The sequence below is a fragment of the Schistocerca americana genome, chromosome X (assembly GCF_021461395.2).
Source record: "Schistocerca americana isolate TAMUIC-IGC-003095 chromosome X, iqSchAmer2.1, whole genome shotgun sequence".
In the NCBI taxonomy this organism is placed as follows: domain Eukaryota; kingdom Metazoa; phylum Arthropoda; class Insecta; order Orthoptera; family Acrididae; genus Schistocerca; species Schistocerca americana.
The window spans coordinates 711023430-711039821 of NC_060130.1; the positions used below are offsets into that span (position 1 = coordinate 711023430).

The 16392-nt window shown below is 40.8% G+C and overlaps 1 protein-coding gene across 1 annotated transcript in view; it reads right to left on the reverse strand.

Annotated features, from left to right (window-relative positions):
- The window catches only part of LOC124554836 (vacuolar protein sorting-associated protein 26B-like), a 69688-nt gene that overhangs the window by 12313 nt on the left and 40983 nt on the right, over positions 1-16392 (reverse strand). The window contains exons 5-6 of the mRNA XM_047128500.1: positions 9278-9384; positions 8412-8623 (exon numbers count right to left, since the gene is read on the reverse strand). Of these exons, the coding sequence (XP_046984456.1) occupies positions 8412-8623; positions 9278-9384 (319 nt within the window). The remainder of the gene's footprint in view (positions 1-8411; positions 8624-9277; positions 9385-16392) is intronic.

Consider the following 16392-nt stretch of genomic DNA (forward strand, 5'->3'; position numbering starts at 1 on the left):
AAAGAGAACTGTAAAAAGATGGTGCCCCTGACAAGAGATCTGATGAATTACAGTTTCCAATCAAAGCAGATGATTGATCAGAGACAGTCCCCTCCCAAAAGCCGCACCTTAAAGGAGACTAACAGGAACCACTGAGAAGGGAAAATACCTTGGCAACAAATACAGTTGAATACCTGGAAGAGATATTGTTGCTGTGAAGGATTGAGGTGTTGAAGCAATTGGTTATGGATGAAATCATGCCCAAGGGCTGAATTGTGGGAAGAAGAGATGTCCAGAAGAAGTTCCCATTAGTAAAAAGTTCACTCTAGGATTCCACATGACAAGGAGTACAACATAAGTGGGAAGCTCCAGCCTGCTGTTTCCTGATGAGGAAGGAGACTGTATAGGAGGCCGACACTGATGCCGCCACAAAATGGGTTGCATGGTGTTATGTGAGAACTGACAGAGCCGTACAAAGGCCACTAGGAAGGGCAAGGCTTGGAATGTAAGACTGCCACACACAACCCTGGAGTGTGCAGCGAGGAGCCCACACCCATGACGAAGGGACAGACGAACCTAAGGAGGAGACAATGCAGTCCCAACACCCCCACTTGCTCTGTTTTAGTAACCGGCTTTGATGCAAAGATGTTGAAAGGCAATAGACCAGATGGGTGCCATCTAAGATGTTGCAAGGCATGACAAAGATCACAGATGGTGGCAGCAATGGCTGTACTCAACTGCGGAACTGGCCAGTGGTGAACGATGCCTGTCGAGTGGGGAAAGGCAATGCCGGCAGCACAAATTATCTTACTGGATGGATCATGAATGACTTCATCAATACAACCTAAGAAAGCAGGTGTGAACACAACCTGGGAAGTACACAGAGGCCAATCAGCACGATAGAAAGCCTATTGGGGTAACTTGGCCATTGGAATGGAGAATCAATGGAATGTGGTCAATATCACAGAGGTCATCTGTAGTGACCAGTGCAAGGAAGGAAGAAGGGGAGGGGAGGAAATCGAAAGAGCAATGGTAAAAAAAAAAGTGCTACACATGGCACTAAAATGAGTAGGGGAACCATCATTAAGAAGGCACAGGCACACAATTAATTGGTCAATGAGGAGCCACTGCGTAGATGAAAAAGCACTGTCCTACGAAGGGTCATGGGCATTCAAATTCCCAAGGAGGAGGAAGGGAGGGGGAAGTTGCGGAAGGAGAGCAGTTAAGGCAGCAGATGTAGGCAGCAGGTCAGGAGAGAGATAGTAAGTCCGTCAAATTTCTGACGAGTCTCAGTTCTCCTCATACTCTTATCTTCTTTTCTTTCTTGTAAGCCGGGCAATCTGGTGAGTGTGGAAAATGATAGTCATGAGAATTACACACATACGTGGTGGAAAACAGGGGCTCCCCTTGTGGAGTGGGTGTCCATATTATCTGCATAGAGGGTCGGCCATACAGTGGGAAGACGTGCCCAAAATGGAAGCACCGAAAATACTTCATGGATGGTGGGACATATGGCTTAGCGTCACAATAGTAACGCATAATCTTGATCTTCTCTGGGAGGGTATCTGCCTCAAAAGACAGAATAAAGGCGCCTGCATCAGTGGGACTGTCCATACACCTTTCTGAAAATAATGAACAAAATGACCATTCAGTCATTATAGACTGGCCTGGAATTGTTCTTCAGTTTGAAGGATGAGGTCCCCATGAAAAAGGACTCACTGGACCATATTCATAGACTGGTGAGGTGTAATGGACACCAGGATGTCACCAAGATGACCACAAGCAAGAACAGCTGCAGATTTGGTGGCATAAGAAGTTTTAATCAACAGGAAACTCGACTGCATCTTACTGAGAGACTCCACTTTGTCAATCTTGTCTTCAATACTTTCAAAAAAAAAAAAAAAAAAAAAAAAAAAATAATGGTTTGGTGGCAGTGCGTTGTCAATGCTAGTGCAGACCAAGTAGCAGGTAAAGTATTTCCTCCCAAGCCGGTGAGCCTGGCCCCCTTCTCCCAGGGTGTAGCGAGGGAAGGGAAAGCCGCAGGGTCACAAGAAGCAGCATTAAATGATCCATTGCCAACCAAAGAGATGGCTGTAGAAGAGCAGTCAGTTCATATGCAGAGCATCTGCCCCGATACCACTGACCCAGACACAGAAAGGGCTGTCTTGCATGACAGCCACTGCCAGGAGTTCCCTTGCTTCAGTACAACACACAGCCACCCCTATGCATACATGGGGAAGGAACAGCTCATTATCAGAAGTGTGATCTCTGTGTTGTCAGGGGGTTCAGCCAGATGGGTACATAATAGCCCCGCCACATGGACTGGTTACATGTGCTGGTGACATGGGCTATAGAGGGGTATCAACACTGTAGATGTCAGCGAGTTCTTCCCCAAATGGCTCACACTATGGAGAGAAATTTTAGAAGTGAAGGCCAAACTCCAAATGATGACCAAAATGCCAAAAAGGAAGGATGAAAACAAAAAAGTAATGGGAACAAAAACCGGAAGGAATACAAGAAATCAGTTGGATAGCAGAGCTGACATAAGTAACAACACAGAGAGAGGCAAGCAAGGGGCAGAGAGGAAGGAGTGAGGACAGGAAGGGAGGCAGGGAGGGAGAAGAAAATGCAGCCCAAGAAGGAAGAATGGACCACAATACCTTGCGGACTCATGTGCGCCAAGCATGAACTCATGAAAGACCCATGAGGCCCCTGGGGGGTACTGTCAGACACATTTTCCATTTGCATGAGGGCTTTTGTATTTTCAGTTGGTGATGAAAGTCCTCAATACCACACAAAATGATACCCCAGAATTAACTACTGCTTGCATACGTGGACTGTCAATAATGTGTGATTTCCCAACATCTTGCCACCTGACATTCGTGGAGAATTTTCATCTGTGACAACCTCACCTAGACAGATAGTAGCCTGACACAGCTTTCCCAATTTTGGCAGCTGGGAACAGCTGGAACCTCATTATGATGGTCCAACCACTTCACACAGAATCCAGAATCTATACTCGGTTCATCATAAGAATAAACCTGATGTAAACAAACACAAATGCGATGATTGGTCAAAATCTGTAGTGCACCTACACTGGTGGTGCTATGCTCTTGAAAGGAGGTTATACTTTCATATTAAATATATTACTACTAAGCTGCATTAAATGAAACTAAGATATTCGAATGTATTAACAGCCATCAATGTTTTTCTTAATCATGCTTTAGCTATGTAGTTTTTATTTCAAAAATCGTGTACAGTCACAGCCTCTGCATTGTTGTGCTCTGATTGTTGCGCTGTTAATATAGCAGTATGAAAATGGTTGAGGCTGCTCCCTGTTCCGTAGTGAAACCTGCGTGTGGAACACGGTTAAAAAGTACCAAGAAATGGGTTATTCTTAATGTTCGTCATAATTTCACAGAGATAAACAACTTTGAAGTTTTCTGAGGGACTGTATTAGACACAACTGAGACAAGTGCATATTCACTATAAATCAGAATTGGTAGCGTGGTGACTTGACAACTGATTGCAATTTATGGTTTGGTGGTTGAAGCCTCGGCTGTGTCAATTTTTTTTTCTTGTTCAATTTCAAATACCTACATATCGTAAATGTAAAATTCATCATTTTTTATGCCACACATGTACATATGTGTTATAGAAACATGATAAACAATCATCTTCACATCATCGAGCACTCCGTACCAATGTTGTATTTTTACATTTGCCACTGTACCATTACAATGTGAACCTAACAGAACTGATCTGGAGCCAAGTTAAAGGATTTGGCAAGAGAAATAACAAGACCATTAAGCTGCCAGACATACTGGAACTAACGCACACAACTTTTTCACACATTGCTGTCGAACGCTGGGGGGCTATAGAAAGGCACGTCATAAAAGAGGAGGAGAAAATGTGGCGCATGGGTGGCTTCATGGATTATGCTGCCGATTGACTCATTATCAATGGAGCAGATGGCAGTTCCAGAACTGAAATGCATTTCTCAGATTCGGATAAGGAAAGAGCTAAGAGATTAGCAGATGACTGACTAATTAATACCTTCAGTGCCTTCAGTATTCAACAGCACACTGAAATCCCTGCAGTATGCTTTTGCATCAACCATAGCTCATTCAGAAAAATTACCCTGTGCTTAAAGTTAGGAATTTTCATCACTATTGATTGTAATCAGTCAGGGGACAAGAGCATTTTATGCTTTCTGTCTGATCATTTAACAAGCACGCGGTAGTGCTGGAGTTTTGCCGAATACTATTTCATTCTCTTTAAAAGTTAAATAACATTTGAAGCTATACTGTTTCTTTGCCTGTCTCTTTTTACATCTGAACTGCAACTGCTCACATCATTGCAGGTTGGGTGGACCGCTGGTTGGCCATGGCTGTCCAAGTTTAATGCACCAGTGAAGCTGTTGTCCCACACATTAGGCTCAGTCTGTGTGTGTGGCAAGGCATAAAATGTATCCTTATGATTGTACTTGACTGTACTGGTCACAGCTTGGCTTCCACTCCACATGAAATCCAACGAGATTCAAGCAAATGCAGAAGAATACATGGCTTAATGTTTACATCAGGTTTACTCTTATGGTGAACAGAGTATAGTACCAGTTATGAGAGTGAGGTCACATACAAACTAACACTTCAGACTGAAAACATGGTTATTGAGTGCACATGATGATGGTGGAATTGTTTGGATATACAAAACAGAGATCTTTAGTGCCCATAGCACAATCAGACAAAACAGCGGCCATTACAATGGCTAAACAGATTAAAATAACTCTTAACATTTTCCTTAAAGTTCAAAATGTTTCATATGTATATTATTCTCCCACAGCTGAATGGCATTCTGACTCAACAGCAAGACAGCCCTCAGGGGAATGGCACATTGTATCACACTGTTTCCTACAGGCCTAATTGGTCTGCTTGCTCACAGATTTCTACATGACCTGGTATCCAGCACAACAATTTCTGCTTCCCCTGCTGTTGAAGTAGAGCAGTTTTCCCTGTATTGATGAGATTATTTCCTCTGTTGGGTTAATTTGTTGCAATGCTTGTAGAGCTCTATGGCACTTAGAGCAGATGATTTATTCTGTTTAGTTATTTCTTTATTTATCTGCTTAAACAGCTCACTCTAATGCCTCCAGGAGTACATACAGTTCAACACTAATAACTGTAAGCTGGTTGGGAAGTAGAAACCCAAAGACACGGTCATAGAAGACTGTCTTTTGAAGGATATCTCTTGTTTCATGTCATTTGTATATGCTATTGTAAAATTGCAGTGCTTATATAAAATATTGTAAAAACAGACATAAAAAATTATATTTTGAGTGCATTCTTTCTTGAACAGTAATTCTAAAACATTTCTGGGCCTATTAAGAAGACGTGTTTTTTACTCCAACCTTGGCATAATATATAAATATCTACCACTCCAGTTTCCAAAAGGTAAGCCTTTGCAGTAGCCAAAAGGGCCTAATTACTCTCTCAATGGTGTTAATGTGTATATGTTAAGATTCGCAAGCAATGGAGCAACATGCAGATCACAGTAAATATAAAATACTTTGCATGCTTGTCACACGATAAGCCTGCTGCTTCCTCCTCAGAAGGCAGCTGCATAGGAGGCTGATGCCATCGCAAAATGGGTCACAAGGTGTTCTGCAAGAACCGATGGATCTGTACAAAGGCTAACAGAAAGGGCAAGGCCCTGAATGAAATATTCCACAGACAACCATGGAGGGTGCAGAGCATAGACCACATCCGTGGCATAGGGACACAAGAACCTAGAGAGGAGACAAAGTGTTCCCAACACACCTGGTTCCTCTACTTGATTACGTAATAGGCTTTGGCAGGAAGACATTTAAAGGTAATAAGACTAATAGAGGATGGGTGCCACTTACGATGGTGCAAGGCACGACGACGATCAAAGATAGCCACGGCAATTGCTGTGCCCCACCATGGAATTGACCAACTGTGAATGGGGCCTGTCAAGCGAGAAGCGGCAATGCCAGCACCACTGGTTATCTTATCAGATACATTGCGGACCACTTCATGAACACAAACTGACAAAGGAGGAGGAAACATGACCTGAGAGGTATATAAAGAGGCCAATCAGCACAATGGAAAGCCCAGCAGGTAACCAGGCCATTGGGAGGTGGGAAGGGAAAGAGAGAATGAAAGGACGTACCAGGGGGAAAAGTAGAAGTCATTGACACAGGATGAAGTCCGTCAAATTTCTGATGAGCCTCAGTTCTCCAGGGAATCATACTCTTATCTTCTTTTCTTTCTTGTAAGCCAAACAATCTGGTGAGGGTGGAGAATGACAGTCATGACAATTAACACACATGCATGGTGGATCACAGGGGCTCCCCTCAGAGTGGGTGTACATTCACCGCATAGAGGGTTCGTCGTACACATCAGGAAGACATGTACCCGAAACTCAATCACTGAAAGCAGTTCATGGGTGGCGAGATGTATCAATTCATGTCAAACTGTTAACACATAACCTCGACCATCTGTGGAAGGGTATCTTCCTCAAAAGACAGAATAAAGGTACGGGTATTGGTGTGATTGTGCTTACAACCTTTCTGAACATGCCAAAGAAAATAAACTCCCCATCATTGCAGATTGACCACGAGTTCCTCACAAATTTGAAGGATGAAGTTCCTATGAAAAATGACTCACTGGGTCACATTCAAAGACTGGTAATGTGTAATGGACACCGGGATGTTGCCATGGTGATCACATGCAACAACACTCGCACACTGGGTGGCATAAGAAGTTTATTGCACAGGGAACTCAACTGCATCTTACTGAGAGACTCCAATTCATCAATCCTGTCTTCGTTATTTTTCACAAAAAATAATGGCTTGGTGGCAGTGAACAATTCCTTGTCAGTGCTAGTGCAGACTATGTAGCAGGTAAAGTATTTCACCCCAAGTCAGTAAGTCTGGCCCTGCTCCCAGGGTATAGCCAGGGAGGTAAGGCTGCTTAGTCAGAAGAAGCAGCATTAAATGATCCATTACCAATCGAAGAGCCAGCTGTAGGACAGCACCAAATGTTTTGGAGCTTACTACATTTCACATGCAAAGCATCTGCCCTGATACCACCCACTCTGATTAGGGGCTCTTCCCATGGGCGCCACCCAGCCACAGCAAGTGCCGCCTTGCACAGCGGGCGACCATTGCTGGGAGTTACGGTGCTCCAGAACGACAAGCAACCACCCCTACACAAACATGGGGAAGTAACAGCTCAGTACCAGAAGTGCAATCCGCGTGTTGTCATGGGGCTCAGCCAGACTGGGACATAACAGCCCCGCCACAAGGACTGGCTACATGTGCTGGTGACCTGGCAGTGGGGGAGGGGGCCTACAGCCTACAGCGAAGAAGGAAGATGGGAAGGGAGTGAGGGAATGCATGTTGTAGATGCCAGGGAGTTCTCCCCCAAATGGCTCACATTATGGAGAGAAAATTTAGAAGTGGAGGTCAAACCCCAAAGGTGGACCAAAAATGCCAAAAAGGAGGGATGAAAGAGTAAAGACAAGTGGAACAAAACTGCAAGGAATACAGAAAACCAGGTGAATATCCAGGTTAACATCAGTAGGAACACCAAGAAAGGTGAAGGAGGGATAAGCAGGGAAGGAGCGAGGATTGGGAAGGGAGGGGCACAGGGAAAGAAATGCAGCCCGGGAACGAAGAATGGGTTGCAATAGCTCTGGGCCCTGTGGGCACGATGCACGGACTCAGGAAAGAACCATCAGCCCCCAGAAGGGGGTCAAGCCAAACAAATTAAAAACAGTGTGTGAATGGTTAAAAATGACACCTACAAATTTTACAGTCAAGAAAACCTAAAACTGATTTTGGGGGTGGTGGTACTACTTTCCTCAGAATTTGGTGGGTTACGTCAATATTGCAGCTACACATTACATTCCACAGACACGGGGAAAAATGCTTGCTGAAGTATGCTGTCACTTTACAGTTACAAGTGACTGGCAGTAATGACCAGCCAGTCCCTAATTCAGGGTCTCAAGGATTGCTATTTCAGGCTCAGTTTCTTGGGGACAACCTCCTGAATTTGGTAACTGAAAGTATGAATTAGCAATGTAACAAAATGTCCCCATTTTTCTGTGAAGTAGAAACCTATCTTCCTAAAATATGTGTGAAATAAAATATAAATATCATGCAAGCAAACAAACCAAGCGTGTCACTGCTGTTTATTACAGACTTCTCATAAGTTGGAAGATTTCTGACTGGCGCTATAGCTTTAGAAACAAAATACAACAAAAGGACAGTATTCCAATTGCAGTAATTCAGATAATACACAGAACAAATTCACCTGGAATTTTAACAAAAGTGTGCTTACATTTCTCAATCTATGTCTAAATGTTAAATAAATTGTATAAGTTATCAAATTAATTCAAGATCACCACACCTGTTGCTTGAAATAACGGCGATCTTCTTCATCCATAAGCACGAGATTCAAATAATACCGCACTGAAAATTTTTTGTTAATATCTCTCATTGTAGGAGTAAGATCATAGCCGGCAAGAAATACTCTTATTGGAATGCTCTCTCCTCTGACTGGAGCTCCATCCATTATTTCATATTTTGCTATAGTTTCATTTTCTGTGAATGTGTTTGGTCCTACAACAATAATAAGAAAAGGACATAATAAAGGATTAACACTTTTTATAACAACAATTTACTAACTCTAATCCACTTATTCCCACACAGAATGAAAGCAAATATTCAAATATTCCTTCAATTATGTGCATATGCAAGTACATGTCATTCCTAAATTTAAAAAAAATAAAGATAATTAAAAATGTTGCTGCTCTACATTCAGTAATGTTAACCACTCAGACTGGAAAACAAAACTTTCAGTTTTTGTGCATACAGGTTTCGGGATCACACTGTTGATGCAGAGCACGCATCAACCTACCTCTGAATGGGCATGTCTCATGAATACTGCATATATTTCATATTTAGGTTTTATGTCACTAGTCCTCACACTGTGCTGTCTCCAAAATTGTTGTTTCTACTGAAATCATTTATATAATACTTCTACTGACACTTCAAGAATATTTAACTGAATCCACTGAACGTCAATATCACTATATTACACATAGATTGCAGATTATGGCACTTCTGGTACTTGTGATCTTCAGATTTTTATTTTGCAGGCTTTTTCCTGACAGTCTCACAATAACAGAAAAGTCTGCTTAATATCAATATATATTACATTGACAGATCTGAGACAAGGGCCAAGAGTGGATATTTATGACAATGTTTACTTACCAGATCCTGTGGTTTCCCTTTTGATTATTGCAATCTCCATATGTTTGATTTTTATGCGCACAAGCAAAAAGTATATCTTTCCCACTATAACGTCTTTTAAATGATACCTGTAAAATAATTACAAAATAACCATTACCAACTATAAAATCATTTATTTATAGTTCAGTAATGCAGACAGTGTCAAAAACCAACATTGACAAATTTAGGTTCATTATGACTGAATACTCTTGTAAAAACAATGACATTTAGTTGCCTTTCAAACACTCTGAGATCTTTGTCAATTTAGACTTTAAATTTGATTATAGAGAAATGTTTAGTGAATTATTCTCGAAACAACTGTTGCATTTGTTGTGAATAGCCACTGCTTCTGATGTTGTAGGTGACAAATATTACATTAACAAATGTGATACATCACTTACAAAATACGAGCTTCCTTGAAGATATAAGCAGTAAACAGTGGTCTGATTTAGATGTTGGCTTGTCCTATAAATGTACTTCAAATGCATATGGCATCAGCATGAGAATCATTGAACAGATTGCCCAAGGAGGTAGTTTACCTGTCTAGAATTGTGAACATAAATTTTTTTTAATCTCTAGGTGAAGGTCATAGTTGTGAGAAGTCCCTAAAAATAGTCAGAAACCTCAAGAAGGAAACTGAGCTACTGCTCTTTTTTTAATTTAAGTACACATATTCACACAGCATTCCAAATTCACTCAGTCACTAAGCACTGTGGATGTGTGGAAGAGTATGTACAAGTTAGCAAGACTTTAATAACATTCTTTAATTTAAGGGGACATTGTATGTCCTATGCTGCCAATGTTAAATTACTGAACGCAAGTTTCTAGATACACTGAACTAGAATTATTACTAAAATTGTATTCTGGGGCATTTTTTTTTTCCTCCTCCAGACACTAAATCTTTGGCACAATTTTGTAAATAGATGAACATAAAAACAAAACAACTCAGGATATATTAATTATTCTAGTTCCATATGTGTTGAATCTCACATTTGGCATGCTGTGAAAATTTTGTGTCTTTACCATCAATACTTTTTTAGAAAACGGGTCATTTATTGCAAAAAATGTAGTTTAGAGATATTGAGGTTTAAAACTTTTTTTTACTACAAATTCTTATACAGACTTACATTTCTGCATCTTTTATGCACTAGAATTGCCCTGGCCCATAGTCTGTGTCTTCTTCAGTGTCACAACAGCCCAGTGCTTGTCTCCTCCTTTTCTTTCTTGCTTCTTTTGTCATTTGCTGAACAGCTAACTCTGCTTCACATACACGAAACTCATCCAGTTCCCGTAGTCCTTTAGCTGTGTTCTGTCCAAATCTTACACCTAACTTCTCCAGAATCTTAAGTGTTTCATAGTTCCCACCATTACAAGTTATTACAGCATCAGACACTGCTAACTTTAGAGTCAAAGGCCAACAAATACATTTTTAGGCACATAGCACCACACAATATTATTGAAAGACTCATTCACATTCTGGGTCTTCCCATGTTAACACTTCTTTAGTAGCTCAGGATTTGCAAAATCTCTGTAAATAGGATTGATTGCCTCCATTACTGCCAAAGGAAGAGAATGTTTATGTGTAAATTCATGCAGGGTGCCAGAAAATTCAGCTTGCCTATATTTACACCAAGCGTTTGGTGGAGGTGGACACAAAGCATGACATGGCTTTTCATCAGTTGATATTCGTATTTTCAAGCACTTCAGAAAGAAAATGCAGTTCTCACATATTTGTTACATGCACATTTGCATTTCTTGAAGTTACTTTTATTGTTAGTCATTTTATTTATGTATAAAAAGCAATAGAAGCTAACTTACTACAAAAATAGCAGATATTCACACTACTTTCAACGAAAACTAGTATCAGAAACAAAGGACTGATTTGTTTATTCGTAATGCCAACTTTTAAGATGTAGCAGTAGGCATAAAACAAAGCAATTCACAGCCTTCTAGACTGTGTAGTTCCTAAGATATGACTGCTCAACTGTGACAGTATATGAGTAGCCACGAAATTTGATAGTCTCACAATTGTCCGATTTTAATGTATTATATACCAAAATGCTCAGAAAAGTCAAAGTACATTATGGAATAGAAAACAGAAAATGTCAAATTTCAATTAATTTCACAGATGTCCCTTAATACGTACAACAAAAATGAATTTCGAACTACTGAAAAATTATGCTGTAAATATCAAAAACCTATTAACTTCAAATGTAATGAATATTGTGTGTTTAAGATTCAAATACCAAAATACAAACAAAGGAAGTAAAATTTTAATGGAGCATAATGACATTGTTGTTAAATGGATACAGGGATACTGACAAAGATAATCCAGGAATATGATGTCTCATCTGCTGTGTAAAACATGGCTAAACCAGAATATGGGGAAAAAGTTAGGCAAAGAGCAATGGTTTGGGCCATTTTAAAGTATACCAGTCTGGGCTGGAAAAATTGTCATATTAGCTGGTCGTACTTTGGGATATGTTATGAAAATCAGTATTCCAGGTCAAAAAGAGCTATTCAGACAATTACAATTAATCTTGAGACATCAAAAATATGGTTGTTGAAACTGTGTATTTCATATCGTCTCAAATGAAGTTGTCATGGAAAACAAGCATTATCCTTCAGGAGTAGTTGGTGATGAGACACCCGACAATGAACGCAAAGAGAGCCAATATCATGCTGTCGATCCTCTGACTCTCACAGAAATTCTCAAGTTAAACATAAAATGTTATGAAATCAACTGTATTGCAAATGTACAAGTACACACAGTTCTGCCACTACTACATTTTCAACACAACACAACTTCTATGGGCACAAATCACAGGGTATGTTGCACAATGAGACATGTTTTAAAACTACCGACATACTAATATTTGCATTAACCAATTGACGGCTTATGTTCTTCAGAATAGGCTGAATGCGTTCAGCATGGCGAATGGTTACAAGTGGAGGACATGGAGGAGAAAATTTTAATCTATTCTCTGCTAGATCTGATTATCACCATGAAGATAAGATAAAATCAATGACAGCAGAATAAAGATTATAAGATGAACAACATAAAAGTAAAACAAGGGTAACTGAATGCAACCGAATGAAATCAGGTGATGCTGAGGGAATTAGATTAGGAAGTGAAACAGTAAAAGAAGTGGAAGAGTTTTACTGTACAGGTAGCAAAATAAAAAGTTTATGGCCAAAGGAGAGGGAATATAAAATTAAAACGTAGACTCACAATAGCAAGAAAAACCATTTCTGAAAACAAAGTGTGTGTTAACAAAGAATATAGATTTGGAGATTAGATGCCTTTTAGGAAGGCATTTTTCTCGAGTGTCCCTTTGTATGAAAGTGAAATGTGGATGATAAGCAATTCACACAAGATAAAATAAAAGCTTTTGAAATGTGGAGCCACAGAAGAGTGCTGAAAAAATATGAGTAGATAGAATAACTAATGAGGTGGGGTATAGAACCAAACTGGGAAAAAAATAAATTTACGACATAACTTAACTAAAGGAAGGGATCGGATGATAGGACACATTCTGTGACATCAAGGAATAGTCAATGAGGTAGCAGAGGAGAGTGTGAGGGGTAAAAATTGTAGATGGAGGAGACCTAGGCATGAATACAATCAACAGGTTCAAACGGACATAGGTGCAGTGGGTATTCAGAGATGAGACTAGCATAGGACAGACTTGTGCTGCAATCTGAAACAAATCACTCTTTGGACTGAAGACAATGAAATTATTTACATTACTTATGATACTTAAACTGCTGTGTCAGACGTTTATTTAAGATGTGTGTCCAAATTGGCAGTAATTACTTGCCCACCTCACTGTACACAGGCCTAATGCTATATGGAAGTTGAGTGTAGGCAGCTTTGTGTAGTGTAGCCTTTCTGTTTCAGTTCAAAGGTCTTCAGAAATTTCATGAAAATTGTTTCAGTTCACACGTCTTCAGAAATTTTACAAAAGTTATGACATCTGTAGGTCCACAAGCATTAACCTGTCATCAGGAATAGGTAACACCCCAATTACTGCCACTGCCCCCCTCAGTATGGCCCATTTTTGTTCATAACTCACTGCAACTACAGTAGAAAAGGTAGTTTGTCACAATTATTAGTGCTCTTAAACAGGGTATTGGGTCACTGTCTGGCAGTCATAATGCTTTGCTGTTTTCTTGGTCTCCCAATCCATGGGCAAAGTAGTGAAAGTAACTCTTATTCTGAATATTGCCAGTGATTGTACAATAGAAAAAATGGTTGTAAATTCTGTTATGGATTCATGTAATATAATACGTAAATCCGAAAACATGGATTATATCACCCCACAACTGCTGCAGGTGTAGCAGCAGCAGCAGCAGCAGCAGACACTTCAGGAAATGGCAGAACAGCAAAAGCAGCAATAATGATATTTCAGTCACTAGTGCTCCACTAGCAGAAATAACTGCCACTGCTATCATAGTGGAACATCAACATACCAACCATATCACCAGGGCCACATGCATTTTCAAAGAAAGAAAGAATAAATAAAAGGAAGACTACAGTGTAGTGTGCTGTTGATGATAATGTCATTAGAAATGGAGCACAAGCTTAGATGACAAACAGATCAGGAAGGAAACCAAGTGTGTCCTTTTCAAAGAAGCCAACCTGGCATTCAACTCTATGAACATGGACAAAGAGGGTAACTGTACGCTGCTGCTCCTGAATCTCATTCCAGGACAACCACCATGCCTTTTCACTAAATGCCTTCCTTTTCAGAATTCTGCCCAGCAAGGGATGATAGGCCAAAACATTAAATGACTGTCCTAAAATTTTTTAGTTCACAACAAAACTTTTATTATGCATTATTTCTACCACAGGCAGAATTGAAAGTATTTACATTATTGCATCAGAAGCAGAATAAGCATTTTTGACAGAATAATGCCATGTCAGTGAATTAATTTTTCTTTTGAGCCAATAAATGTCCTCATGAGTCAATAAACTGCCGGTCACAGAAACTCGTATCCTTGCCAAGCAGTGTTACTTCAACTGTGCACAGCTATGCTAAACTGGTACGTACTAAGTTCTGCAGCTTGAAGGGGTGTTTATTAAGTTTATAGGCAGAAAAGATAAGTCACCAGATGAGTATCTAAAACTGCCAGTAAATGATGCCAAACAATAAGTAGTTGTCAATACAATTCTTGGCATATACCAATATCTGCAGCTTCCACAAGAATTCATGTGCCTGAACAATTTTTCATTGTTTCTTACAACAGATTACTCATCATATGTTCAGTTGTGCATTACAGGGGGCACAAGCAAAGACCACACGGAACATTTTCAACCTCTTTTTTCACATCTAGCAAGAAGTCATGCTTTAGTGCAGCCTCTTGAATTCGCATTTTTTTTCAACTCCAAGTCAAATACTTGGACATATCCTAGACAACATTGGTATATGGCCAAAAACGACACATCTCCCAACTATAAACAAAATGCCACAACATCATACATCTAAAGGAGCTACACCCATTTATGGGGGAGGTATTTAGGTTTCAATGAGCCGGATTACTGTCTCAGACATGCCATGAACGTAACATGCACTGCTGCTGGCACTGCTTTGATGTTGTCAGAAAATGCTGTTCTGTATTCGAAATCCTTAGAACTTGATGGCATAATACCAACTCAAAGCCCAATTCCAGAATATCAATCTCACGAGGAGGCTTACTGGTAGCCAATTTGGCCAGCTTGTCAGTGAGTTCATTCCTCAGGATCTCTACATGAGCCGAGGTCCAGACAAAGACTACCAAGGTCCACATTGTTTGAGGGCAAAAAGGGAATCTTGGATAGCCAGGAACAAGGGATGGTGAGGGCAACACAAGTCAAGAGCTTGAAAACTACTCAAAGAGTTGCTACAGGTGAGGCAGGGCTCACCGGTGCAGGAAAGGTTATGCTCAAGAGCACGAAAGATGGCTACTAACTCCGCAGTGAAAACACTGCAGCCAACCGGCAAGGAGCAGAGTTCATTACAGCCTGCACGAATGCAAGCAAAGCCAGCATGACTGGCACCCATTGAGCCATCAGTATAGACTACTTCTGGATCCTGAAACATGCCAAGAACAGAGAAGAACTGGCTGCAGAGGGCTTCAGGATGAGCCAAGTCTTTTAGACCTTGTGATAGGTCAAGACAGGGCTGTGGATAGGGGATGCACCACAGAGGTGTATGTGAGCTGGCCCTGAGAAGTGTTAGTAGAGGGGAAAGCTGGAGTTCAGAAAAAAAGGGACCATATGTGGACAGCAATAGTAACCCAAGACCTGGGCTGCCTTTGTGGGAGGTGGATCTCCATATCTAGAAAGCAGAGACAGTAATTTGGGTGCTCTGGAGAGCAGTGAACGCACAATGCATAAGTGATCAATTATTGTTGAAACACAATCTGAAAGGGTGGAACCCCTGCCTCCACTAGGAAGCTGAACACGGGGCTAGTCCAAAAGGTGCCGGTTGTACCCCACAATGCTATATCAGGTCCACCATCTGTAATGTCAAAGGTCATAGTGAACCACATGCACGACTCCCACAATCTAGATGGGACTGGACTGTAGAGCTGCATCAGAGTAGTCATTCGTGCCCCCAGTTGGTGTCGCTGAGGCATCGAAGAGCACAGAGGTGCGACCAACATTTCCACTTTAACTGACGCAAGATGGGAAAACCATATCAATCGGGCATGGGAATGGACTGTATGGCAATGACAGAATTGCATTATGCAGGTCTTCACAGCCAAAAAATTGAAACCATGAGTGAGAGCCCAAGGTTGCACTCGATGTATTGCTCCCTGCAGTCTGCATTCAGCAACTCCTATTGTGGTCGAACAAAAATAAATGCAAAAATGATCAGCATACAGAGAGGAGGAGGAGGAGGAGGAGGAGGAGGAGGAGGAGGAGGAGGAGGAGGGGGGGGGGGATGACAAAGGACCCTCAACTACCACCAGACTATTGATAGCCACTAAAAAGATAGGGACCGTCAAAACAGAATCCTGCAGGACCCCATTCTTCTGTAGATGGGAGGTGCTCTGGGAGCACCAATCTATAACTGAGAAGTGTGATATGAAAGAAAGTTCCAGATAAAAAT